The 25,988-nt window shown below is 37.8% G+C and overlaps 1 protein-coding gene across 34 annotated transcripts in view; it reads right to left on the bottom strand.

Moving 5' to 3' along the window:
• Positions 1-448: 448 nt before the first annotated feature.
• NRXN1 (neurexin 1) overlaps positions 449-25,988 on the bottom strand; it is a 1,204,011-nt gene continuing 1,178,471 nt past the window's right edge. For 23 of the 34 annotated variants that reach the window (XM_047745932.1, XM_047745950.1, XM_047745940.1 and 20 more), the window contains 2 exons: positions 23,796-23,883; positions 449-1,102 (listed from right to left, as the gene is read on the bottom strand). In XM_047745932.1, the coding sequence (XP_047601888.1) occupies positions 795-1,102; positions 23,796-23,883 (396 nt within the window). In that variant the 3' untranslated portion in view covers positions 449-794. The remainder of the gene's footprint in view (positions 1,103-23,795; positions 23,884-25,988) is intronic. The other 11 variants (XM_047745934.1, XM_047745952.1, XM_047745955.1 and 8 more) reach the window with 1 other exon arrangement.

The raw sequence follows: 25,988 nt of genomic DNA, 5'->3' as shown, positions 1-25,988 counted from the left end.
TATATAAACATATGTAATAACATATTAAGCGTGCATGAAAATTTCCCAATGATTGCATCTATGCCCTCTTGGTTTTTTGTTTATTTTGAAATTTTAGTGTGAAATGTGCCTTATATTTCACATTGTTGAAAATAAGGCCTCCATACTTTTTTCCCTCACAACCAGAAAGGGGCTTTTTGAATGTGTTCCTACACGAGTCTTCAAAAAAGCCAGCACTTTGTTTCAAATGCAAGTTCCAACCACCGCTCCAGTTGTGCCAGGTGGCAAACCCAAAGGTTTGCAGGTTGGGTCATTCAAAATGACACAGTCTTCTCTGGCAATCGGACTAACTGACTTCTCAGGAAAGCGCTAGCACTTTGGCTAAATCCAAGATCATAGGTAGCTTCTTTTTTTTTTTTTTTTTTTTTTTTTTTTTTTTTTGTGGTGTGTGTTGTGTTTTTGTGTTGTGCCTTGATGTTGTAATACTCCTTTGCTTTATGAATGCGTGCGGTCATCACTGTCTTTTAGGAATGTTCCAGCAACATAAAGACAGGCAGAGTAAATGAAAACACTGTGGATGTTAGGGAATTTATTGGCCCCTGTTTTTTTTTTGTTTTTTTTTTTTTTTCCTTTCTTTTTTGGAGAAACAAGAGCATGAGATACTTTTTATTTTTTAAAAACAGTCTTTCCTTCCTGATTGCATTCCCTGTCTTCTTTTGTATGTGCTTCATAAAAAGGAAAGTAAATAAGTTTATATTATGTCTCAGATAAAATGAAGACTATTTCTATACAAGGGTCTTTTTAAGATCTTGGGATCAGACGTAATACTCTTTATCCTTGTTTTTCTTATTTTTGTTGGCGCTTTTCGCACTGCTGGGTTGCTTCTCCTTTACGACAGCCCCATTGGACTGTGCTGAGTTACTGATGTAGTTTCGACTCTCGTCCACATGGTAGGAGCCTTCATCCCGGTTCCTGTACTTGTACATGGCATAGAGGAGGATGAGGATGCACAGAGCGGCAGCAGCTACTATCCCCACCACCATGCCCGTGGTGCTGCTGGACTCTCGGATCACTTCCGCTGAGCCTGGGTATGGCTCTCTCCCGCCTGCTCGGGTTGGGTTAGCTGTGGGAAAGAGGGTGAGAAAAACAGCGTGATTACGGAGTTCACTGAACCCCCGAGAGCTATATTAACATTCACTATCTATTTCCATGCCTAATGGAATAACACCTACTGCTTTAGGAGAAGTCTACTGCTGCTAAAGGTAGCAATCCCTATGCCTTGTGGTCACTAAAAACTAGGGACTATGAATCAAAGGACTTGGGGAGAGATTTGTCTCCATCTGTTCTTTATCACAGATCAGTTTTGTTAACAAGATTTTGTAAGTGCAGCCCCAAATAAGCTTCATGTAGCTCTTAAGGGGCACGTTGATGTGTCAGGTGAAAAATCATAAAGCCAACATGGTAAATAAAATTATAATGACACTATGTTATAATATCAGAGAGTATTAATTTAGCAATCAAACTGATGTTTATACAGAACACTAGGGTTAACTCTAGACTCTGAATTATGATAGCTGAACTTAGTATTACTTTAGAAATCATATCGCCTCATACACTAATGAATATGGTATTGAACAACAGGATAATCCAGGCATTCTGAAGACTTCTCTCACTCGTTTGTAAAAGCATGATTTTAGTCACATCTTTATAAACTAAAACAAAACTGAAGAGTTTTGGAGGTTTATTTAGTCATATAAGTATATATGATCGCTGATCCATTAGCAGTGGTTGGGTGGCCACCAAAACTTAATTTGGGAAGGCCAAGTAGGAAAATTCTTTTTTCTCAGTTTTACAGACTTTCTAAAATTGGGCGTAAGTCGAAATTCACTACTTAATAGATAATAATGAATAAAGGACTGGCTAGCCTACTTTTCTTCAACTGGCAAAATTCTCCTTCAAGTCTTTCCCAAGTATAAATAAAGCTCTTCCATGGATATAAGAAATGGATTACAGGGTTCATTAATGTCTTCTCCAGGGCATAGTCAGGCACTGAAAGTGATGAAAGACGAAGAGAAAAAGTCCTGGGATTTAATTTGCGAATAGGAGCTGGGGGGCAGGGAGAAACTCTTTTTCTTTACAAAATTAACTTTTGGGGGGGGGATTTTTAAAATAGGATCTGTACAGAGATAAAAATCTATCCTATCTTTGACTCTCAGATCATTATTTCTCTATGGATTGTGTTTTCTTTCTCTGAATCTCTGTTTTCTCCTTCATCTTACAGAAAAAAAATTACTTTTCAGGTGTAGTGAATTAAAAATGCTGTAATTTTCAAAATATTTTTTGCAAATTATACAGAATGAATTAAAGATTGTATACATATCAGACATATAGGTATGTGTATATAAATGGGGTATGTGTTTATACAGAAATTGAACAGTTCAAGACTAAAACTGTGTTTTTTACTATTACTAAATATCATTTGGTAGCTATTTTTTAATATTTCTACAAAAGTTCCTATTAAATTGGTAGTCATTTATCAGCTATAGCTCTGTACTGCTTTGTAATGCCATTTTTCAAACAGCACCAAGATTTCTTCTGCACCATGGGGGAGTGTCTTGCTGTCACTTTCCTTTCCTTCCCCAAATAAAGCCTTACACATCGAGCCACTGACAAAGTAACAGTTCTCAGGCTCAAAGCAGCAATACCCTGTGTTCTGGAGCTGTAAAATGTATCAGGCGAAACATTTCAATGCAATGTCACTGCTGAGTTTATAAAAGCCCATGTAATGTTGTTGAATAAAAAGCCTTGTTGTTGCTTCTGTGGCCAAGGGGGAAGGAGACAAAGACTATAATCCACGGCATTTGATTATAGGAAATTAATTTCCTCTTAAAAAGAATAGAACCTACTGCAGGAACTCTGTCACTCCCTCACAAACCAAAGACAGCGCCTGCTCTTTCAAAGACAGCCATCTTTGCCCAGGTCTGCCAATTAGCTCAGCTGCGAACTTTCACTGAAGGACAACTTGTTACTTGCTCATTTGTGGATCACTCTTTTAACATGGTGTCTTCATGCTAAAGGAAGGGTTTTATTTAAATGGTACTTAAATCTTTTCCCCCATCCTGATGGAATGTCTTTTTTTAAACACATTTTTCATAACGATCTCACTTTGTCAGAGAAGAATGGAGAGAATGGATATAAAACCCTAATCATATAGTTCATGCTAAGAAGACTTGAGAGTTTTAATGAAATGCAGGGTTGAAATGTTCTGTACTAAGAGTATATACGTTCATTTTTTTTTTCTAGCTAGGAACTGGAATCATAAATGGACTATTTTATCCAATAATTTTAATCTTATTTTTATCTGCTCTAATATTTCTGATATATTTTCACAATAACCATGTAAGTAGCACAGAAACAACAAGTTGATGTTAAAATTAGAATGAGATGCAAAGACCAAAGCAAAGCCTCAATTTTGCCATACAGGCATTTGATAAACACCTCCTATTTAAGGAAAATACTCGCCTTTTTTTGCAACTCCAGCCAAAATGTTGCTTAAGTCACATGCAGGACTAAAAATATCTCTGTAACCCACATGTAAATAAAGATTCTAAATATCATTTTTTAAAAATAACCGGCCAAAAAATGCCAAAACCCAGTGATGAAACACTTTATCCTTTCTCCCCCCGATTCACATTTAAAAATTAATAACCACCACAGGTATTATTATAGGTCTGTTCGCAATATATAGTTGCTTCCATAACTCACTGATTAATGATTTTTTTCTGTTTTTGCTTTACATCTGAAGGTAAGTGACATTTTTCTTAACCTTTGTGCTAAGATCGGAAGTATTATACACCAAAGACATCTCTCCCAGATGCGCAATAAAAGGTTAGAGAAATATGGGGTGCCTGGGTGGCTCAGTCGGTTAAGCTTCTGACTCTTGGTTTCAGCTCAGGTCATGATCTCAGGGTCCTGGGATTCAGCCTCACGTTGGGCTCCCTGCTCAGCACAAAGACTACTCGTCCCTCTCCCCCTCTCTCTTTTCCTACAGCTCTCCCCCACTCTCTCTCTCTCAGATAAATAAATAAAATCTCTTTTTAAGAAAAGGCTAGAGAAATTTAAAGATGTTTATAAATTATACATGTGGTTTCACTTATTAATGGTTTATTTTGATGATTGCTGGAAAACTTTTGAGGAAATTTCTTATTAATTTAAATGTAGAGAATAGTAGAAATGGCCAAAAAAGCTAAATGCCTTCTTATATAATTTGGTGAAAATTTATATTAAAAAGGAAACAGAGTCATCTCTTAACCCTTTGTAGCAATAAGAAAAAAGGAATTTGATCAGAGAGATCCATACGCAATTTTTTTATTTCATGCACTTGAGAATTTTGCATTCCCTTCACACTCCATAATACACTAAATCAAGACATTTTAAATAAATATGACAATCTAAATATGTTTTCTCAGCAGTGCTAAAAACCAAACAAATGAACTACGGTTTACTTTCACTCATCTACCTTTCCCTGTCCCAGCATGTGATGAGAACACTTTCAAAACAGGTAAGAGAGAGTCAAGGAGGGAGCTGAGAGAAAGGAATACATACATATTAGGGGTTAGTCCGTCAATGGTCAAAAGCTAGCAGACTTCGGGGTGAAACTAAGCTAAATGGACCAGAGGTACAGAGAGCCCTGGTCAATGGAAAACTTGAGCAGGACCAGGGATGAGTACTGAATAAGCCAGAGCACCTAAGGGTCCTTTCCCCTGACTGAAAACAGGCAAGTAAGCATCCAGCTGTGGGGGTGGCACATGTATTTTGATTTGAGGCTTAGGTTGGAAGCCAAAAAAAAAAAAAAAAGGAGAGAGAGAGAGAGAGAGAGAGAGAAAGAAAAAGAGTAGATGAAATATCCTAAGTGCCCATTTATACCCCATTTCAATGATTCATAAAGTAGGAAAGCATCATGAATGATACACAATTTATGTGAACACTAAAACAACAGATGATCTTCCTCCTGTGTCATTCATCCCATCATCATGTAACCCTCAGAGTCCCCTGGAATAGAATAAACTACAAGGTCTGCTACCTGTGGGGAGAGCACGTCCACATACCTGAAGGGCAGTTTGAAGGCTTCTGATACCGCCTAAATGATTCCGAAGCTACTGACGGCACGGGCAAGGACAAAGAGCCGTCAAAAGGGTTATAGCCTCTTTCATAGAAGCTACTTTTCAGATAAATGGCTGTGAAAGTATTCCTCGGACCCAGAGATGGGTAAACAGTGCTATCTTAGAGGACAGATAAAAACTGATTTTTAATTCTATCTTTATCTCTGTCAGATATTTGGTAAGATCTGATGGTCTCTTTGAGAAGCCATCTACATAGTCTGCTTTGGCCCAGATTCATCAAGAATCCTGTATGTCAGCTCTATGTATTTCCTTGTTTTTCACTGTCTGATTAGTACCGTGATTATTTAGGCAGGCACAATCTTTCAAGTATTAGGACCCTAATTAAGGTAGTTCCACACTATACCCCAACCCAGTTTATTCATATGAGATAATAATTCATTGTGGAAAATGTTCAGCGCAAAAGACACATCTCCATGCCTTGTCATATAAAAAGAATAAAAATGCATTTGTACTTTCCCAAAAAATTTAAAAATGAAATATTTAAAATTTTAGCTTATCCATAACTTTGCTGAGATAGTTATTTTAAACTACCACAACAGGAAGAGAAATTGTCCTGATGTATGTTCTTTCTTTATTTTTGACAGCCTTTGGCACTACATCTGTGAAAGAACATCATTTCCCCAAATAAGAACTCATTTAGATCCAGTTAAAAACATATGGAACAAACATGCTTAAGTGACACATGAGGCTATGGCAGAGAATAGAAAAGAGAAGACTTTTTGTGGCAGGTCTCCCTCCTCACCAGTTCCTCTGACCCTCTGCCACCAAACCCTTTGCTCCTCTCTGCTCTCCCTTCTACTTCTTCCCCTCTCTACCTCTTCTGGGTGGCCCTCTCCCAGCTCATGACTTGTCTTTGAAAATGGCCTTCAGAGAGCATAATGGGTCAGCAAGGTGTTCAATGAGTGATAAAACCTATTGCCAAGCTCCTAATTTCAAATCACGATACAAAAGAGTCTTTACTGCAAAAAAAAAAAAAAAAAAAAAAAATCTAAATGTGATGTTTCACTAGAACAGTCTTTGTGTTTCATATTGGAATGGCTTACCTTATCATTTAACCTTCTAAATTTGTTTACAGAATAAAATTATATACTTTATCACAATAAATGCTCTTCTATTATGAATTTTAAAAACTTTGGTTAGGTGGATGGGGATGTGTAGGGCACATTATGTCATTACGCTTTTCACTGGAGCCTGTATTTATCAGTTTGCCACTGTCAGATTGTATCTAGTCATAACCTTAGTTTAGGCAAATGGGGAATATAAAGTCCACATTTACTTAGCAAGATGATTCACAACTGAAGCTCTAAAATAACATTGCATTCTGGAAGGTAAATTTTTGAACATTAGCCAATTTTTTCAAAGAGGCTTCACTCTGCAGTGGAAAGTGTCTGGCATCCTTTGGTTATTCTTTCTGAGACTGGAAAAACAGCAATCAGATATTGTTACGAAAAAATAAAACTGCTCTTGATTTATGTTCTTAAAATACTTTTTGAGAAATGATGTTTAAAGCCCTAATTCCTGTCACATAAAATGAAGGTTGGGTGGGTGGTAGGACCTTATATTTCCACTGGTGAGTTCACCAAGGCAATAACCATGCTATCAGATGCTCTTTTTATCACTCAAATTGTCATTTTTATGAAACTATTTTGTATACTTGGATGAGCTGTTCTTTCACTGTAACCTTATTATATTTATGTTGTTTCCAAACTTAGCTTTGTAGGGTAAGATTACAGTTTCCAGGCAATTCTTATTGTTGGTTTTATTTCTTCAATATAGACTCTTTGTGTAGAGGTATGTCATCAACCATGACCCTATCACATGAAGCAAGAATTTCACTATACACTGATGACAATGAAAATTCTGCTTTTGAGTTTGAAGGAAAAAGTATAAGAGACTTCCAATTTAAAATGGTATCATAATGATAAAATAATAAAAATTGATTAAAATGAAAAGAAATGATAAATGATTAAAAAACAGAATATGAGCTATATATTTCAGATCAGGAGGGGTATATAAAGGATTATAGAACTCAATAATGCTCAACATATATCATCCTGCCATTGTTAGATATCCTATCTTACAATATCCTTTTAAAAAATTATTGGCAAGATGCATTTATTGAATTTTTTTCTAAGAGTCTTTGACCAGTCTTTCTGGTTTTATCATAAAGTAAAAGTGATCAATTTTAAATTTCTGTCTCCACCCCATGTAGGAAAAAGCTGCCTAAAATGATCTCATTAGGACAGAGCACTGTACTGTGTTTAATAGATGTAGAAATTATTATAATTCTAGGCTAGTCTTGAAAATGGTTTCAGATTTATGGGGGAAGATTTGATTTTTCCAGTACCCAGTTTCATTAATACTGTGAAAAGAAAATTGGAATTGTAGGCTCCTGGGGTGTTTGTAAATTGAGATTAGCACAGTTTTGTCCCTCATCTCCAGAAAAATAAGATTTATTATTTTTTCTGCCTCTGTGCTTCAACACAACCTGGGTCAGAAGAAACAATCATGATGCAATCCCTCAAAAGGATGCACGTTTAAATGCCACAGCTGCAGGAAAGCAGGTAGGCAAAGATTTGTATGCATGTGCTAATTTCAACTCACACTGTAGTTTTTTGAAAGGTGATGAATGCTGGATGTTTCAAATCCCTCCCATTTTCCCTTGCCATCAACTCCACCCAAGCTTTGCATATTCAGAAGTTTGCTCATGAAGGTCAGACAAAAGGCTCGAGGGAGGATATGTCTGACATGTCTTAGCCCTTCTAATAAAACGTTGATTCAGAAAGAACTTGGAAATCAATAAGCCTTTGCTACCTATGTGGCTGCTTGGCCTAACATTTTCCTCTTTCAAAGACACAAAGGCGCCTGCATGAAGGGATGTACAGAGGACACCCCTGGGGAATTGAGAGATTATCTTCACCAGAGATCTCAGTATTACATGGGAAGGTATGCTAGCCTCAGAAAAACTCATCCTGTGCCTGGAGGACAGGAAGCACCAACTAGGACAAGCTACTACCTCAAATGACAGACATGGGACTAAAAAGGCAAGGGACAATCATACCCTGTTTGACTTTGGTCACAGTGAAAACTAATAGAGCAACACACACATTCTCCCTCATCTCTGGGAGAAGCCAGAGGATCATGGCATTTATAGAAGCCCGCTTTTCAATCACCGAATACTTTGTAAACTGTGCGTCTATAGCTTAGTCATCCACAGACTTCATAAACTTTAACATGGTCATTGTGCCCATAAGGTTTTATCAGAACCCTTGAAAGTGTCAAGGTATTTACTGAAGTATCAGACCTTCATGGTCTGCCCACAGCTACCTACTCAAACTTGTCTTCACTTTCTCTCAAAGGAATCTGCAGTCATAATTTTATTGCTGTCCCTCATTTCCACATGTCAATAAAATTCTCCCTACATGCCTGGCTCATATGATCTTTCTCATCGTGCCTGGCTCAATACTACTTATTCCTCAGAATTAGCTTAATGTTTCATCTTTTATGAAGTTTCTTAAGAATATTCACTCCTTCTGTCAACTAAAACATAGCGAACCAGAGTTATGTCCAAAGGACTGTGTTAGGTCCTTGGGGTAGAGTGGATAACCATACACACTTGACACTGCCATCATGGACCTTGAGTATTCCAACCCAGAATCATATAGTTAAACTTAAAGCAACAGCTGGAACATGTGTGATGAAAGAAAAGAGTAGTACCATGCAGGAGTAGAACAAGGGTTTCTGATTTAGACTGGAGAGTCAGAAAGACCTGCCTTGGCGACATTTATGCTGACACATGGAAAAGGTTTGAAGACTAGACAAGTGAAAAGTGGGCAAAAGAGTCTTCTAGTCCAGAGGAATGAGGAGGAATGACCTTGTGGAAAGAAAGCTTGTTTTTCAGAAACTTAACAAAAACCAAAATGGCTGTAGCACAGTGAATGTTGGGGGAGGGTGAGAAGAAATTTGAAGGTGGATATAAAACTTAACATATGGATTATAGGCCATACAATGAAGCCATACATGATGAGATCAGCATATTTGACTTCATAAAAAGCAACATTTTATTGGGAAAAGGAGTCACTAACCAAGTGAAAATGCAAATGAAAAGGAGAGGAAAAATATGTGTAGCATATATAACACGCTAAGAGTTAATACCTCTAAAATACAAGGAGCATATATCAAGTGACATGAAAAAGACCAAACAATCCATATAAGAATGGACAAAAATGCATGCAGGCAAGCAGAGAACAGAAGATCCAAATGGTTGATTAAATGTAGGACAAGATGCTTGATTTCACTAGAATAGAAGTCAAAATAAAATAAGGAGTTTGTTTTTTTTTTTTTAAACAAAACTAGAGGAATAAAAAAAAGTGATAATGTGATAAACATTTATTTGGGAAATGGGCAATACTGCTGGTGAGAATATGAATTTTTCAATCATTTTTAGGAAGTAATCTAATAATACTTTCTAAAATTTTAAAAAGATTAAATTGCAATGGATAATGGGTACATGTGAGCTCATTATACAGCCCTCTAACTTATTATATGCTTGAAATTTACAATGATACAAGTTAAAAAAAATAAACAAATATTTTAATCAAATAACCTCAGTTTGGGGAGTATAGTCTACATAAGTAAATATACCAGCATATAAATATATCAATACAGAATGTTTGCTATAATGTTATGAGAAGAAAAGAAAAAAGTGTAAAAACTTAAGAGTTTGATAACAAGGCTATGGTTGAATAAATTACAGCACACCCATTGTCTAGACTTTTATGAGCATTGAAAACAGGAGTTAGAGTCAAATCTGTCAACCTGAAACATGTCCATAATATATTAGTAAAGGAAAAAAGCTAGTTTAATTCATATAGCATGCTTCTACTTCTATATGGCAAGAAAGAAGAACAACCCTATATTTATATGTTTTTAATAGGAACATGGTGAAAGATACATGAAAGATTCATGTCAAATTGTTACCATTGGTTAATATATGAAGATGGGAAAAGCAGGGAGGGGGGGAATAAAACCAAGTAGAAAAAGCTAACTAAAAATTTTCAACAAATATTTATTGAGTAACAACAATTTACCATGTACCATATTCAATGTTGATGATATCAAGGTACTTAAGATAGCCATGCTTCTATATAAGTGTATTAGAAATAGAACAGAAAATATAAGAAAACAAGATGATTTTAAAATTAAAAAATTCAGTAACAGAAGGCAGCACAAAATTTGGTACTAAGAGATAATAATGAGGAGGCTTTAGAAAGGCTCTCAGAGTAGAAGGTATTTGAATTGAGACTTAAAGGAGAAGAATGATCCATGTTTCTATTTTGAACTCTGGAAAGCCACTGATGGTAAAGAAGGAAAACTGTGAGGTAGAATGGCCGGAAGCAGCAAGAACAGAATCAAGAAGACGTATGGGGGGATTTATAGGAAACCTACATTCATCCCAATCTTCCCTCAACCATATAGGATAACCTCCATTTTGGTAGGGAGCCCACACCATTGTGAAAACTTATTTAAATGTTTCATTTCTGTTGGGTTGATTCTTTGTTTCCAGACCATGTAGCTAGGCCTTTGATAGCTTCCTGTAATTCTCTTTTCTACCACTTCCCTCACCTTCTAACATCTAACGAAGACTGCACACACATGCTACAGAATGTATGTTTTCTGACTGATTCGAGGAAGAGATTTTGGTTAAGTCCATTTCAGGAGTAGACTGGGGTGAATTTAACCATTAAGGAAATGTGAGAGACCTCTGATTTCAGAGGTAGTAAATAGGTGGGCAAAACACTGGCAGTGAGATCTTATATATTCCCTCAACACTTCCCTAACTTCCAGCCTCTTCAATACCTTCAGTAAAACGAGGAAATAGGGTATTTATCTCATGAAATGAGAAATCATTTCTCCTGTGCTTAGGAAAATTGGGACCAATTTATATCAATGCAAGTATCATATATGCATTTATTTTCCCTATGCCTCCAAGTAATAAGCCTCTTATTTCTAATGACTAAGTCACTAAGTTATTTAAAGTCAACCAAGTTAAAAGTCTCCAGTTTGGTTGTCTTATTTACATCATCTGACACCCATAGCACTACAAATAGTTGAGAGCTAATTTGGAGCTCTTTTCTCAAAATAAGCAGAATAGTTGCAGAAGTTTGTAGGATACTTTTCAAGACTGCTTCTACTGGAAAGGAAGCTGAAAAGAGCCTTATCAGTCAGGACAAACTTCCTAGCATTGTTAAGCAAAAGAAAAGCCATCTAGGCAATAATTGAGAAAATCAGCTTCAAAGCCAGGGAACCTGGAGAGACTTGGTTTTTCATCAAAATGTATTAAATTCCAGAAAATGCCAGAAGAGCTATATTTTGAAATGTAGATTATACTCTCCATTACTGAGTTTTACTCAACTGTACTCTTCAATAGCAAAATATCTTCTTTTTCTGGTTGCTCAATGACTAAAACACCTAGGAATACATACACTCAGAAATCATTTTTCTTGGGGTGCCTGGGTGGCTCAGTCATTAAGAGTCTGCCTTTGGCTCAGGTCATGATCTTGGGATGCTGGGATCAAGCCCTGCATGGGGCTCCCTGCTTAGCAGGGTGTCTGCTTCTCCCTCTCCCACTCCCCCTGCTTGCATTCCCTCTCTCCCTGTGACTCTCTCTGACAAATAAATAAATAAAATCTTTTAAAAAATCAGTTTTCTTAACATGCATTTCACTTTTTCACATATAGAAAAGTCAACAACCAATCTACAAAAACTGAAAGGATTCATTCCAAAGAATCTTCAAGCCTGGAACTAGGTTAGGGAGAACCTGGTTTATTGGAAGACAAAAATGGCACCAAGACTGTAATTCGAGTAGTGAGGCATGTGTGTGTGCGTGTGTGAATACTGCAGCCCTACTTCCAGTTCTTGGACAGAAGTTGCTGGTCATGTTTTTTTTGTTTTTGTTTTGTTCTGTTTTTTACAATTTACATGTCAAGTCCAGGTTTTGAAGAGCTCATGGTGTTATTTTACCTAAGTATATTGTGTTATCAAAGCACGCTTTCTTAATTTCCCTCCAAATATTGCATAGATTTACCTTTAGTAGATACATTTTCACATGACATAATTGTCAACTGATGCTCAGTGTAGCTACTCTGCCTTCTCACTCCCTCTGAGGCTTAAATTCCTTTTCTTATTTTAGGGAGTTAACAACTGTTACCTTTGCTAAATTATTAGTATATGGTTAGCTCTGTGCTGCACCTACACATACACGTTATCTAACTTATGCCTCGGAACAACTCTGTGATGTAGGTGTTACCACTGTTTGACAGGAAAGGAAACTGAGTCTCAATGAGCTTGTGGTTATTTAGTCTTCACAAATAGCAAAGACAAAATTCAAACTCAAGTATGTCTACAGCTATTTTCACTTTATACATTCGGTGTGTCTCCATTTAGGACCACGGTACAATTTGTTAGTATTTTCCAGGTCATCCTTTCCCGTAGAACTGAACAGTTGTCCTTTTCTGCATAGCGGTCCAGTTCTACCCCTTCTAACTCCACTCTACTGCGCCTGCTGCCATCTCTCTGTCAATTCTGGCAAAAGGAGTTTGTACCGCACAGAATCTTAGGAAAGCATCGGCGAGGGGTAAGAAGAATATTGGTCACTGGGTTCTAGCCCAGGTACTGCACCTGACTTGTGAAGTGACCCTTAACCATTTACAATCCCCTGTTAACATTTTTTCATTACAAACATCATGGTGGTACATTATTACCTCCCAAGGTCCCCAGGAATATCAGATTGGGTAGAATAATAAATGTGAAAGCGCTCAGAGAGGGATCAAGTATGATATAAAAACAAGGGTAGTCTGAGGATCCTCCCTATGTCTTCCACACAACAGATATGGAATCCACAATATTACGGCACACCATGGCTAGGTTAGCCGTGATGTTGACCGCTTAAGACATTATCTTCTTGGGGGTCACTGTAGTCAGGGACTTGCCTAACGTTCACGGAGGGCCTGTGAATTCAAGTGACAGAAAGATCACCTAGTTTGCCAGGCATGTTGATTCGGGTCCTTAACTGTCATGCTGCATGTGGAGTTCATTTCCGTTTATCTGGGAAACATTTTGTCGTCACGGATCAGTGCTCCCTGGCACCCATGGTTGGAGTGCATTAAATTTCTCCCTCTTTCAAAATTTCATTATGGTATTTTATATTTTTAGGTATCATGAATCAATCATGACTCCGAGCACTCTTTAGTCATTACTGACAGCAAGGCTTCTTATTGTGGAAATAATGGCTCTTCTGATGAGGTATTAGGTTTCTTTCTAAAATTGTTAGGTCAGTTCTTTGTTCTTCCTTCCTTTCCTGCTCTGGAATCCTGTGGTGTTCTCAGAATGAAATGCAGGGTAAGATTTCTAGCCCAGCTGTGTGCTGGGGGCTAGGTGCACTGCTCCTCGGCCAGGGTCCCCTGCACACCATCTACATACTACATAAGTCCAGGTCATTCTGGGCCCCAGAGCAGTATATAATTTTCCTGATTTAACACTGGGTCTACTCACTTTGGGTGATCATCTTTATATTCCTGCCAGAAAGCTACTGCTGTCTCAATTTTCTTTTGTTGGAAAAATATCACATTCTTTTTGGTGAAAGTGTAAGAGCTGAGGTGAAAGATGAGCCCGGTTCTCCAATGAGCTCCTCAGAAGAAAGCATGTCAAGCCTAGAGCTGGGAAATATGGAAGGGAGGCCCTCCAACACGGGGGTGGGGGAGTTGTGGAGCATGTGGTGCTGTGGCTGGTTAGGTCACGTCGCCCTCTCTTCCTGGATGTCTTAGGAGGAAGAGCGGGCAGATCACCAGCACAGGCAGGAAGGCTAATCACTCCTTCTCTCAAGAGCTCAGCAGGGCAGAGACCTGCAATTTTTTCCTCCAAAAATAAGAATAGCAGTTGATATGTGCTCTCTTCCCATCCTTACAACCTAAATTTATCCCAACTGACGTACCACTCTTGTCTTTCTGGTTTCAGAGTGGCTACTGAGAAAAGTTTTGTGCTAATAGAATTCAGAAACACTTTTTAAAACTTTCTAGGTGTTAAAGTGCCAATTACTAACATTTCTCCTTCTTGCCAGGGGATATACGTTTATTTCCATTTATAAAATGGGTTACTCCTCAATTAATAAAGTTAGTTTATATAATCAAAGGTTCTTTGTGGCAGACTGAATGCTAAATGCTCTCCGTGCTCTGTCTTTTATCAGCACAACAACGTCATGAATATTTACCATTAGTCACGCCATTTTGCAGGTGCAAAAAGTCAAGTACACAGAGTTGGGTTAGGAGTTAATAATGATGACAGTGATTCAATCAACAAGTCCAATGATAGGGAGGAGACCTGCAGACTCAAGTCTAGTGTAGCATTTGCTGCTCCTTGGAGCATATGAACCAACAGAGAAAGCATATGGCTCTTCACGGAGGCAGCATGTCCTGTCATGTGGTATTATTCAGAATATGCTGGGTCACCACTGATATCATTTGAGGAAAAGTACTTAATACCAAGAAAATTCCACAGGAAACCAATTCTATTACCAAAACAGATATTTGATAAAAATCACAAGAAAGCATGATTTCATTCCTCCCAGATTTCCTATTCCCATAAGAGATGGACTTATCCTCTATTTTGCTGAACCTATACCCCGTTTCTTTCTTCAGGGTTGGTGAATATTTTTAAAATGAAAACAAAGGCTCTTATGGTATTTTAGCATTTTCTAATAAGGACCTCTGATATGAAAGGTTATTAGTGTTTCAAAGTGGGATACATGTAGATTGATTAAGAATTTATTGTGTACTCATTATTGAATAGATTTTTCTGTTACTCAATATAGGAAGGTTCTGTATTAGCAGCCATGTACTTTTTGCAGACTTTCAAGTATGCTTAATCTAACATAACAAACTCATTCATCTCTTAAATAATAATTATAGCAGCCAATCATGTGTTAGTTAAGATGCTGGAAAAGAGCCTGCTCTCTCTAACCTCAGTAGGGACTGTGGCTCATTTCTTTTCTCAGATCATAGCTGTATGCCTTATGAGGGCCTTACCAGAACACAGAATAAATCATCTACTGGCAAGAAACCAATCCCAGCAGCAACAGGTCCCCCATTCCTCAGTGGGTTTATTATCATTATTTGTTATACCCTCAGTATGTGCCAGGCACTCTACTAATCACTCCGTATGCGTCATATTCTTTCAATCTGTAACAACTTCATTCTCCCCATTTTACAGACTAGGAAATTGAGTGTCAGAGAGACTAAATAACTTTCCCAAGACCAGGAAGGGATGCAACTCGAACTAGTTCTATCTGACTCCAAAGGGACAGCCAGAACTAATATTTACTCCCTGTTGCATATCACGATGCTTAAAAATGCTTTTAAGAGCTCTTCTAATGTGTGACAATGATCCATTCTATTTTATTGTTTAAAAAAAAAAAAAAATCCAGTGGCGCCTGTCAGTCCGTTAAGCATCTGCCTTAGGCTCATGTTATGATCCCAGGGCCCAAGGATGGAACCCCATATCAGGCTCCATACTCACTGGGGACTCTGCTTCTCCTTCTGCTACCCTCCTCCCTCATTCTCTCCTCTCTCATAAATACATTCAATTAAGAAAAAAATTCCAAAATCACAGAAAGGTTAAAATAGTTCACATTGAAAAAAAATTGTGTTCTGAAAACAAATAAAAATCACCTTTTATTATTTTGTTTCCTACTGGTTTCCTGGTAGGAACTAATTTTGGTGAATGAAATACCTTGAAAGGTGGACTCACCTTCATTGACCAAGACCTGAATATCCCTCACGACCTGACCAAACTTTAGACAGGCTTCTTCCTGCCTTTGGGCTCCTGGCCTCCCTTTCTTTTGTGCATTTACTTTAGAAAACTTGTAATTTCAATTTTCTTCTCTGCCCCTTTGATATGTAAATATTTTTAAAAGCCTCTTGCTAGTGTTAGAACCCAGGATTCTTTTTCTCAAGGACCCAAGAGCTGTCCCTTTGAAATACAACCTTCAAGGGTGATAACTCCCCATCTCCCAATTTCTGTGGGAAGTTAGGAGCCTACCTTGGAGCAGGAGTTGTAACACCACCTCCGGTCATGAAGATATTTGAAGGAAAAGGATTACTTTTCCTTTGGGTGAAGCCATTTAGCAAAACACAGGTGGTCTATGATCCTTCCATGGAAGCTCTTATAAACTCTCCAGTCTTCTTTTTTTCAGTTGAGTTGAGTTTGAGGTGAGCTCTGGTTGAGTTCTGGCCTCCATGTATTACAATAATCTTGAATAAATCTTCATTGCATGTTTAATTTGCCCCATGTAATTTTTGTTTTGATATTGTTGCTCTCAGAACATGGGAAAAGCGAGTATAAATGATGTCTAATGACTTTCTTCTGTTTTAACCATACAGCGTTCAGTTTTAGTCTGGATTTTATTTTTTATTTCTGGACAATTGAATTTACATGGGAAAAAAATGATTCCTGCACCAGAATGTTATACACTGAATGCCTACTAGCCCATCAGTCTCCCAAATCCAGGTGCTTGCCCTGCCCCTTTATGATTAGCTGGGCCCTGACTCTATATGATTGGCTTTCAGTTTGGCCTGGTGCTTAGGAGATACTCTAGATGTTTCCAAAAATGAAGTCCTAATTATTGCTGTTTTTCTGGCTATAGCACAAAATTTCCATTTTAACAGCAACGTATTGGCTATTATGGCTAATTAAACTTGCTTTTGAATAATTACATAATACATACACAAAATTTAAATGTAGCACAAAATTATCTTCTAATCAGTCTCTAAAAATATGATCTAATAAGTGATATATTCCTTTAAATGATTGTGATTACTTATTTAATGAAAAGATGCGGCTTGTTCAGTATACATATCTTTATTCCTAATGTGGTTAATGGGATCACTTCAATAGAAATCCTTTGATCTTTTCTCAAAATAGCGCACTGGAAAGCCACTCAAAATTGCATGGTAATTGCAGCAAATTTAGCCTAATGAATAGTAATACATGTAAAGGACCTTTTGCCATCAAATTTAAATTTCTGCCAGCCATGGAATTACTTAAATGAACATTTAAAAAATTAATCCTATATTTGTGAGGTGCCTGAATTCTAGAACAATCTTCTGCATTCCAAGAAATTAAAAGCTCACCTTTTCTAAATTCGAGTGTACAAGCTCTCTTATTTTACAAAAAGTAACTTAATCTCTCTGTCTCCCTAGCTATGAAAATACTTCATAGTTTTGTAAAATAATGATATATAGTGTTTATGAAGTACTAAGAACAATGACAAACAGTATAAATCTTCACTAAAGACTGGTTATTAATGTTATCTATCATTATCCGTATAACCTGAGCCCCAATCAATGTGATGTCACTGCTGGGCAATCAACAGGTATTCTCTGAGGGGCTGTCCTGATTACCTTATTACCCCACTAGTTCAGCAAGTGATTAAGAGATGGCCACAAAAATGACAATCCTTTTCCTCTATAACTGCTTTGATTTTTTTGTTAGTTAGTAAGCTTTTCTTTTTCTCATTTAAAAATAGTTTGATCTGAAAGTGGCCCCATATCCTATTAGCTCCCCCTCCACCCCCACCCACAAATAGAAAAAGCACAGACAAATCATTCTAAGCATTATAAATTTACGGGGAGATTGCCCTTCCTAAGTGGGATCCCAGGAAACAGGAAGCCGGTCCTGTTTCCTGTGTAACAAATGACAATTTAGAGTTATTCATCGGGAAGCTCCCACACCAAAGAGCTTCATTATCTTCATTTATAGTCTCTGCCTTAGGTACAGTCTTAGATGTCATCTCCTCTAATTTATTCCGGAGTTTGGAGAAAGGGGTCTGTTTAGAAGAGGGCCTCAAAACTAAGATGCACAGTCAGGCTTAACGACCATTTTGGAACATGAAGTGGTTTGCAGGGCTGCCATTTTGTCAGTTTGCTAACTGAATCAAAAACATAAGATTTCAAAGAAATCTGTTTTACAAAGCCTTCTGTTCATGTGAAAAAAAAAAGTCTTGGAAAATATGTATATTCACATAATACAAACTGTAATAACAGCAAACATTCATATAGCATGTATTACAACCAAGACACTGTTCTACAACATGTTTTCCACATATTAATTCACTTAATCTAACAACCATATCTCTGGGCTGAGAGAAAAGCACCGAAGTTGCAAGTCTTTTTTGAGAAGTGTAAAGAAAAAGTCATCTACTTGTCCCATGTCCAGGCTGCTGAAACCGGGCATTTTAGGGCAATGGTGGCCTGTGACCTAGTTGCTTCATTCCAAAAGTTGGGGTTCAATTAGACCTCCTAAATTGTATAGCCACACTCTCATATTCTCAAACACTAAATTTATACCAATGTGAAGTTGTCACCCAACGCTAACCATGCAGGCCGGTGTGGCTGGAGTCAAGTTTAATTGAGTTCCATGTGTTCTCACCCAGGGGGTTGCTCCCGATCCAGTTTCAACATGTATACTTCCCATCAGGAGGCCTGAGTGGTTTCATCAGTTGCCCACCAATTTTCGGCCAGGAAAAGTAACAGCATTACGTAAAAGGGAAAAAATAGCTTGAATATTCTTTTTTTATATAACTGAACTGGGAAAATGAAAAGCAACCATTTATGTTCTACTTCATGCCAGGCATTGCAGTTGGTGCCTTTAGTACACTTGTTTTAATTCTTGCAACAACACAAGAAATAGGGGAATATTTTAATGTCAAAGATGAAGAACCTAGCAATCATAAAGAATCACTGAAAAAGCGCGTAGCGTAGAATGAAAGATGTTCTTTTGCAGAATGGAACTGAAGGTGTAAATGTTCTATTTTTGTTCCCAGAGCTTAAGACAGCAATAGGTGGGGGCGCCTGGGTGGCTCAGCGGGTTAAGCCGCTGCCTTCGGCTCGGGTCATGATCTCAGGGTCCTGGGATCGAGCCCCGCATCGGGCTCTCTGTTCAGCCGAGAGCCTGCTTCCTCCTCGCTCTCTGCCTGCCTCTCTGCCTGCTTGTGATCTCTCTCTGTCAAATAAATAAATAAAAAATCTTTAAAAAAAAAAAGACGCAATAGGTGGTGAAGTAGGACTTAATATTACTTGATCAATGGTGAAATTGACAATCCACCAAATATATAACTTCCCTCCTCATTAAGAGTTTTGAGTGGAACCACATAGTGATTCAAATTTATCAAACACTTGATAAAAAAGTAGGCTTTACTGGTGTTCAAGAAGGTGCCAGATTTTTCCCGTTTCCTTAATAGCACCTTAGGAAGGCACCTAAATGAGCATAACCCATTTTCACAGAAGAAACTATTTTTTCAAGACAGGGTGGGTCCAGGGTGATTAGAGAACCTTCATATGTAAATATTCAGGGATTCTGAAAGAGTTTAGTGTGAAATACAGGGAAGATTCGGGCAACCTACTTGTAAAAGTAATTATGCATCTTTTTATAAAAATATCTTCTTTTGTTGGGAAGCCTGGGTGGCTCAGTCAGTTAAGCTGCTGGCTCTTGGTTTTGGCTCCGATCATGTTCTCAGGGTCCTGGGGTTGAGCCCTGCATCTGGCTCTGGACTCAGTAGGGTGTCTGCTTGAAGATTCTCTCCCTCTGACCTTATCCCCACTCTTTGTCTCTCTCAAGTAAATAAATAATCTTTAAAAAAAATCTTCTTTCACTTGTTTAAGGATTAGGAAAAGGGCATAGCAGATATATACATTTCTGAATATTTAATTCAGCATATAACTTTCCTAAAAAAATCAGTTTCCCAAAATATGACCTGCTGATATCTGAAATGATTTCTATCAAGTTATATCTAACAGTATCTAAAATCTAATAACAGCAGCAACTACAGGTTTTTTTTTTTTTTTTTTTGACAGACGGAGATCACAAGTAGGCAGAGAGGCAGGCAGAGAGAGAGGGGGAAGCAGGCTCCCTGCGGAGCAGAGCCCGACGTGGGCTCGATCCCAGGACTCTGGGATCATGACCTGAGCCAAAGGCAGAGGCTTTAACCCACTGAGCCACCCAGGTGCTCCGCAACTACAGTTTTTGTCCATGTTATTTTATGTTTGTATTCAAGATGAAAGAAAGCCAGAAAAATACATTTAAGAAAACCAGTATGTCGATACACCAAGAAACAAAGACGTGCAGGAGGGGCATCCTATAATGAAACAATATTCAGATTAGGATATGATGATATGATTTAAAAAAAACACTGCTATTCAAAAAATATTTGGAAAATAGAAAAAAAAATCATATATACTAATGATTTCATAAGAATCTATCACAAATAACCAAGTCTGCCAAAAGAGCATCACTGGATGAATGATAAAGATGGGTATAAAGAAAATCATAGGGAATTGGACAGAAAAAGCCAATGCAGAAAAGAGTTCTCACTTACAAAATATGATGTAGAAAGAGATGCACTCATGAAATACACCATCAAGACACTACCAAGGAAAGGTAAGATCACAAGAAGAGCCTACAGTGAAAGATGACATTGAAGCAACAGAATTTGAGGTTTAAATCTTAAGAGAATTGATGAACTGAGAGCTATGGATAGTGGAAAGAAATAGCGAGGGAGAGGATGGGATGTTCCAGTAGACTTGGTGCAAGAGTATGGAAGGAGTTGCCATCACACACAGTCAGCAGCTACTGTGCCCTGTCCACTGGGCAACGGACTCTGATGAGTGGAAGAAAATGAAAATTCACTCAGCAAGCCCACGCAGGGGGCAAGATGAACAGGGTTCCTGCTTTGTGGAGCTTATGTTCTTGTGGGGCGATGCAAGCTGTGCATTAAGTAACAAGTAACAGGCAAACCAGATTCGTTCCGATGGTGATAAGTATGAAGAAAATGGGACAGAAAGAGTATCTAGAGTATGACTATTAACAAACTGCTTCTCACTTTCCATCATGCTACAACATGAGAAAACAGACAGAGGTCAGGTGAATAAGAAGGAGAGAGAATGGTGAAAAACTTCTCCCTTTCTCTCCTCTCTTCTTCTCTGCGTACCCCCACTATTGTGTTCTTAGGGCCAGTGTCCCCAGAGAAAGGGGGAGACAATAAGCTGGTCTATAAAGAATGGTTAATAAGACCTGTAAGCAGTGGCTAGAAGAACTGAATCATTTAGCTGTGCTCAGGAGGAAAAAAAATTGCACAATTTTAAGTGTAATCAGAGTTCTCACACTGAATTTGCTAGGTACTCAGGGTGAAAATTCTACATACAAAAAGGATGATGACCTATACTCAGTCAGCAAAAGAAAGATTGAGGCCAGAGGAAAACCAAGTACAGCAAGTACTGTAATTAGGAAGACTCTATACCACTTTCAGCACTATGTTAATATAGTAAGAAACACTGCAAAAAACAACATTCTCTCAAGAAAATGCTAATTGGGAAAACAAAAGCAAACACAAATATAAACAGACACACACACACCAATGTACAAACATACTAGACTTCGTTTTATGAACAATCCATGCTAGAGGATTTCAGAGAAAATCATATATAAAAACGAATGTCAATATAGAATATTACTCGGCCATCAAAAAGGATGAATACCCACCATTTGCATCCACATGGGTGGAATTGGAAGGGTTTATGCTGAGTGAAGTAAGGCAAGCAGAGAAAGACGATTATCATGTGGTTTCACTCATATACGGATCATAAGGAATAGAGCGGAGGACCACAGGGGAAGGGAACGAAAACTGAATGGGAAGAAATCAGAGAGCGAGACAAACCATGAGAGACTCTGGACATCAGGAACCAAACTGAGGGTTACAGAAGGGAGGTGGGTGGGGGATGAAGGAACTGGGTGATGGGTGTCAACGAGGATATGTGTGCCGATGAGCACTGGGTGTTATATGCAACTAATGAACCACTGAACATTACATCAAAAACTAATGGTGATACATTGGCTAGTTGAGCATAATAAAAAATTTAAAAATATAAAAAAAATGTCATGATTGGACATGTGAAAGTAAGAGAAATTAAAAAAAGAAGAAATTTAGGGAAGGAGAAGACAAAGAAATGGGCTGATGTAATAGAGAAAAAAGAAATGATTTTTTTTTTTTAAAGATTTTATTTATTTATTTGACAGAGAGATCACAAGCAGGCAGAGAGAGAGGAGGAAGCAGGCTCCCTGCTGAGCAGAGAGCCTGATGTGGGGCTTGATCCCAGGACTCTGAGATCATGACCTGAGCCGAAGGCAGCGGCTTAACCCACTGAGCCACCCAGGCGCCCCTGATTTTTTTTTTTTTAAACTAACACAGAAAGAGTGAGAATACCAGTTGGGAAAAAAGGCAGGAAGTTGGCAAAGGGGCCCAGGATGGTATAATGAAGTGACCCTATCTGTCCAGACAACCAAAAGGGAATTGTTGCAGAGACCAATAAACTGTTGGAACAGAATGGATGATCATCAGTGTTCTCACCACATTCTGGAGGCCAAGAACTTTGATGGGTGAGGTGGAGAGGCCAGAGGAAGGAGGACAAGAACATGACCTGTCTACATCTCCTGATCTTCTCCTGCCGAGGAAGGACTGAGTCCCTGCTCCTTGCTACCTCCTAGTGCTCAGGGTATGTGGCTACAATCAGCGGGACGCGATACCCAGAAGATGCAGCATCGGCATCCTGAGCCATTTTTTAAGTTCCAAATATCAGAATAGCGGATTCACTTGAAAATGATATACTTCAGAAGAATACCAATTCGTTATTGTATGGTGACATGAAGTTCTTCTGGGATTCCTGTGACAGCTACAGGTCATGAGCTAACTGACCATGGGTAGTCTATATTTGTCTCCCTCCCCTTGTTTACCTAAACAAGAAAATTACTGAATTTCAAGAAATGCTGCTTTACAGAGGAAATGAATGGAAATGACCCCGATATTCGGTATTATGAATATCTGGAAGCAAACCTGGCCTCTGATTCACTCATTTTCAGAGTTCACAGCCAACCACTTAATGGTACCGGGCTGCTTTGGAAACAGTATTTTTGTGTTAGTCAGTTACACGTATCACAAAAAAGGAGGAGAAATTATGCATTGACTAGAGTTAAAACGCACCAGCTTACAAGAATCAAATATTTCTCGATTAAATGTATCAAGGATTCTACCTGCTGTTTGTTTGACTACTACCATAATACTCTTACTTCTGAAATTCAGAAATTTATCACTTAATATAATTTGCTGGCAGAGTGAGTGGTGGGGACTTTTTGTCAGTAGAAAGGTCAAATAATTTTCCACAGTGCACTGCCATTTTTAAGCTTTACAATTTTACTATAGGTGACCCAAGGGAAAGCTCATTATACCATTATACACAAAAATTACATTGTGAGTTAATGGAATGTGAACAGTAAGGCACCAGCCTTGTGTGCTGTCCCCCACTGCTTTTTCTGAAATACCTAATCTTAGCAGGTTTTGTTTTTAAAATTTGTTTTTCAATAAATTGTGGGGGAATTTTTGCACATAGAGAGCAAAACCCCTTGTCTCACAATGAGGCATTGTTCAATGGAGTGGGCTTCTAGATAGAAATGCAAGGCTATTCTAAGGACAACAGCATGCAATACAGATTTAGAGTAAAGCAAAAAAAGTAAGAAAAAAAGTCGACTAACCTAACCCACCTGAGCTCGGCTCACAGGGGTCAATGTCCTCGTCATCGCTGGGACATTCTGCTGAGGCCACGAGGATGTCATCGGTGGTCTGTAAAAGAATCACATCGAGTAGATTAATTTTTTTGTCTTTTAATTTTTTATTAACATATACTGTATTATTAGCCCCAGGGGTACAGGTCTGTGAATCGCCAGGTTTACACACTTCACAGCTGAGTAGATTAATTTAAAGGGACCTAGCAGATACGCTCATCTTTCTCTCAGTGACAAATGAAACATCGTTTGTGTTTTTCTGATAGGCTGAGAAACCAAATTCAGTATTTCCCTTCCCAAGGACACAGAGCCTACATTTTTCGACCTATTTTAGATCTCTCATGGAAGTATTTGCATATTTGTGAAAATCTGATTGCAACTTGTTTAACATAAGCACACAGAAATGGTGACAGCCAACTTGCAGTACCCATTCATCCAACTGCACAGAGAAGCTGCACACAGTAGCATATAGGGGTTTTAAACAACCTGGCAGAAGCAGATGATTTGAAATTTATTACAACCCTGGAGTGCTACAAAGTATGCATCAGTAGGCTTTATGCAGTACTTGTGCTTAGCTTCCTAAAAGCAGAATAGCTATAACCTTTTATATTCATGACCAGGTAGAATTTGATGAATCTTTGAGATATAGCTTGTCATTATTAGGAAACACAGATTAAGCAGAGAATATATTTCACTGATGCATTAAAGGGAAGCAAATATAGTCCATTTGAGGAAGTGTGTGTGTGTGTGTGTGTGTGTGTGTGTGTGTGTAGCTTTCACACTTGATTCTTAGTTTTGCAATATTCAGTAGCGGGTATCGTTTCACCATTGTCCTTTTCATTATTAAGGTTTCATAATAAATGAAAAGCATATGGGGGGTTGATATTTTATGGCAAAAAGGATAGAGGTGACAGTTTTCTCTGTGACATTCTAGTTGCTTCATTGCACTTACAGCAAAAAAGATAACCATCACTGTAATAAAAAGCAGAGTGTGTAAATCCTAGCAGTTAGCCACATCATCAACACATTTACAAGCACCAAAGGTTGTTCTTTACTGCCACTTACAAGGAGCAGTAAACTCAGCATAGATATTGCATAGAAATTGTGAAGGTTTGCATCAGATTTGGCTAATGCTAAAGTAACAAAGAATTCAATCATAAGACAGAAACTATCTCATTACATTGGCTAAGGATTAAAGATAATTGTTTAGATGACACTCAGAACCACAATACTGATTATAATATATTATAATTATATATACCTTATTTAAAAATGGAATTACAGTAATATAGATTCTACATGAAAGAAAAAAATGGTATGACTAATTTTCATTAAAGGAGGACTTAGTATAGTCAGAGATTAAAATATAAACAAATAAATGTTAGGAAAATTATGCCTTTTGAAAAATGAAGACGAAGGATAATATACTTCTGTGACAAAACTCAGCTTAAAATTCTCTCAAGTGCAGGGTCCTTAATTACTGAAAAATAAAGAATTTGTTCAGATGCTACTACATCATCATGTAACGTTAAATAAATACAGGCATTTAAATAGCATTTTGAGATGGTTTCATGTTATTTTGCTCTTCATTCCCCTGAGAGACAGTTGGGTGACTGGATTCGTTGATTTTACTGCTGTTATTTTAAAAGAGTTAGTTCAAAGTATCAGTTTTCCTGGAATAGTAACTGTTCATGTCAGTGATAACTACTAGCAATTGGTGTTATGGTCACACAGGTATCTTTCATTAAAGTGAGCTTTAAAAGGCAAAACCCATCTTCCTTTGGGCACCAGCACATTTTGCAGGATAACATCCAAACAGACTTGATAATAGCAAGTTACTGGATTATGAGGTCTTGCAGGTCAATTTTTCCAATTCACCCCAGAGCAGATTATCTGGTTTTTATATTTTGTTTGTTTGTTTTTTTTTTTTTTTTAGAGTCAACTTCAAGTGGAGAGCTTTTTTTTTTTTTTTTTTTTTTTTAAAGAGTAGATACTCTTTAAAGTTACTTTCAAGGTTACAAGAGAATTTCTCATTGCCCTTGAGGAATTTTAATTATATTAATGAAATTAGTATAGGGTTGTTGTTCTGTTCTTGACAGGGGGAGGAGGAGGATGAGAATAAATTTTTTTATCCTGTGTTTCTCATCCCAGGAATGATGCTGC

Source organism: Lutra lutra, chromosome 9, assembly GCF_902655055.1.
Source record: "Lutra lutra chromosome 9, mLutLut1.2, whole genome shotgun sequence".
Classification (NCBI taxonomy): Eukaryota; Metazoa; Chordata; class Mammalia; order Carnivora; family Mustelidae; genus Lutra; species Lutra lutra.
Note: the sequence above shows the minus strand (reverse complement) of the source record. Positions and strands in the feature narration are given on the sequence as shown.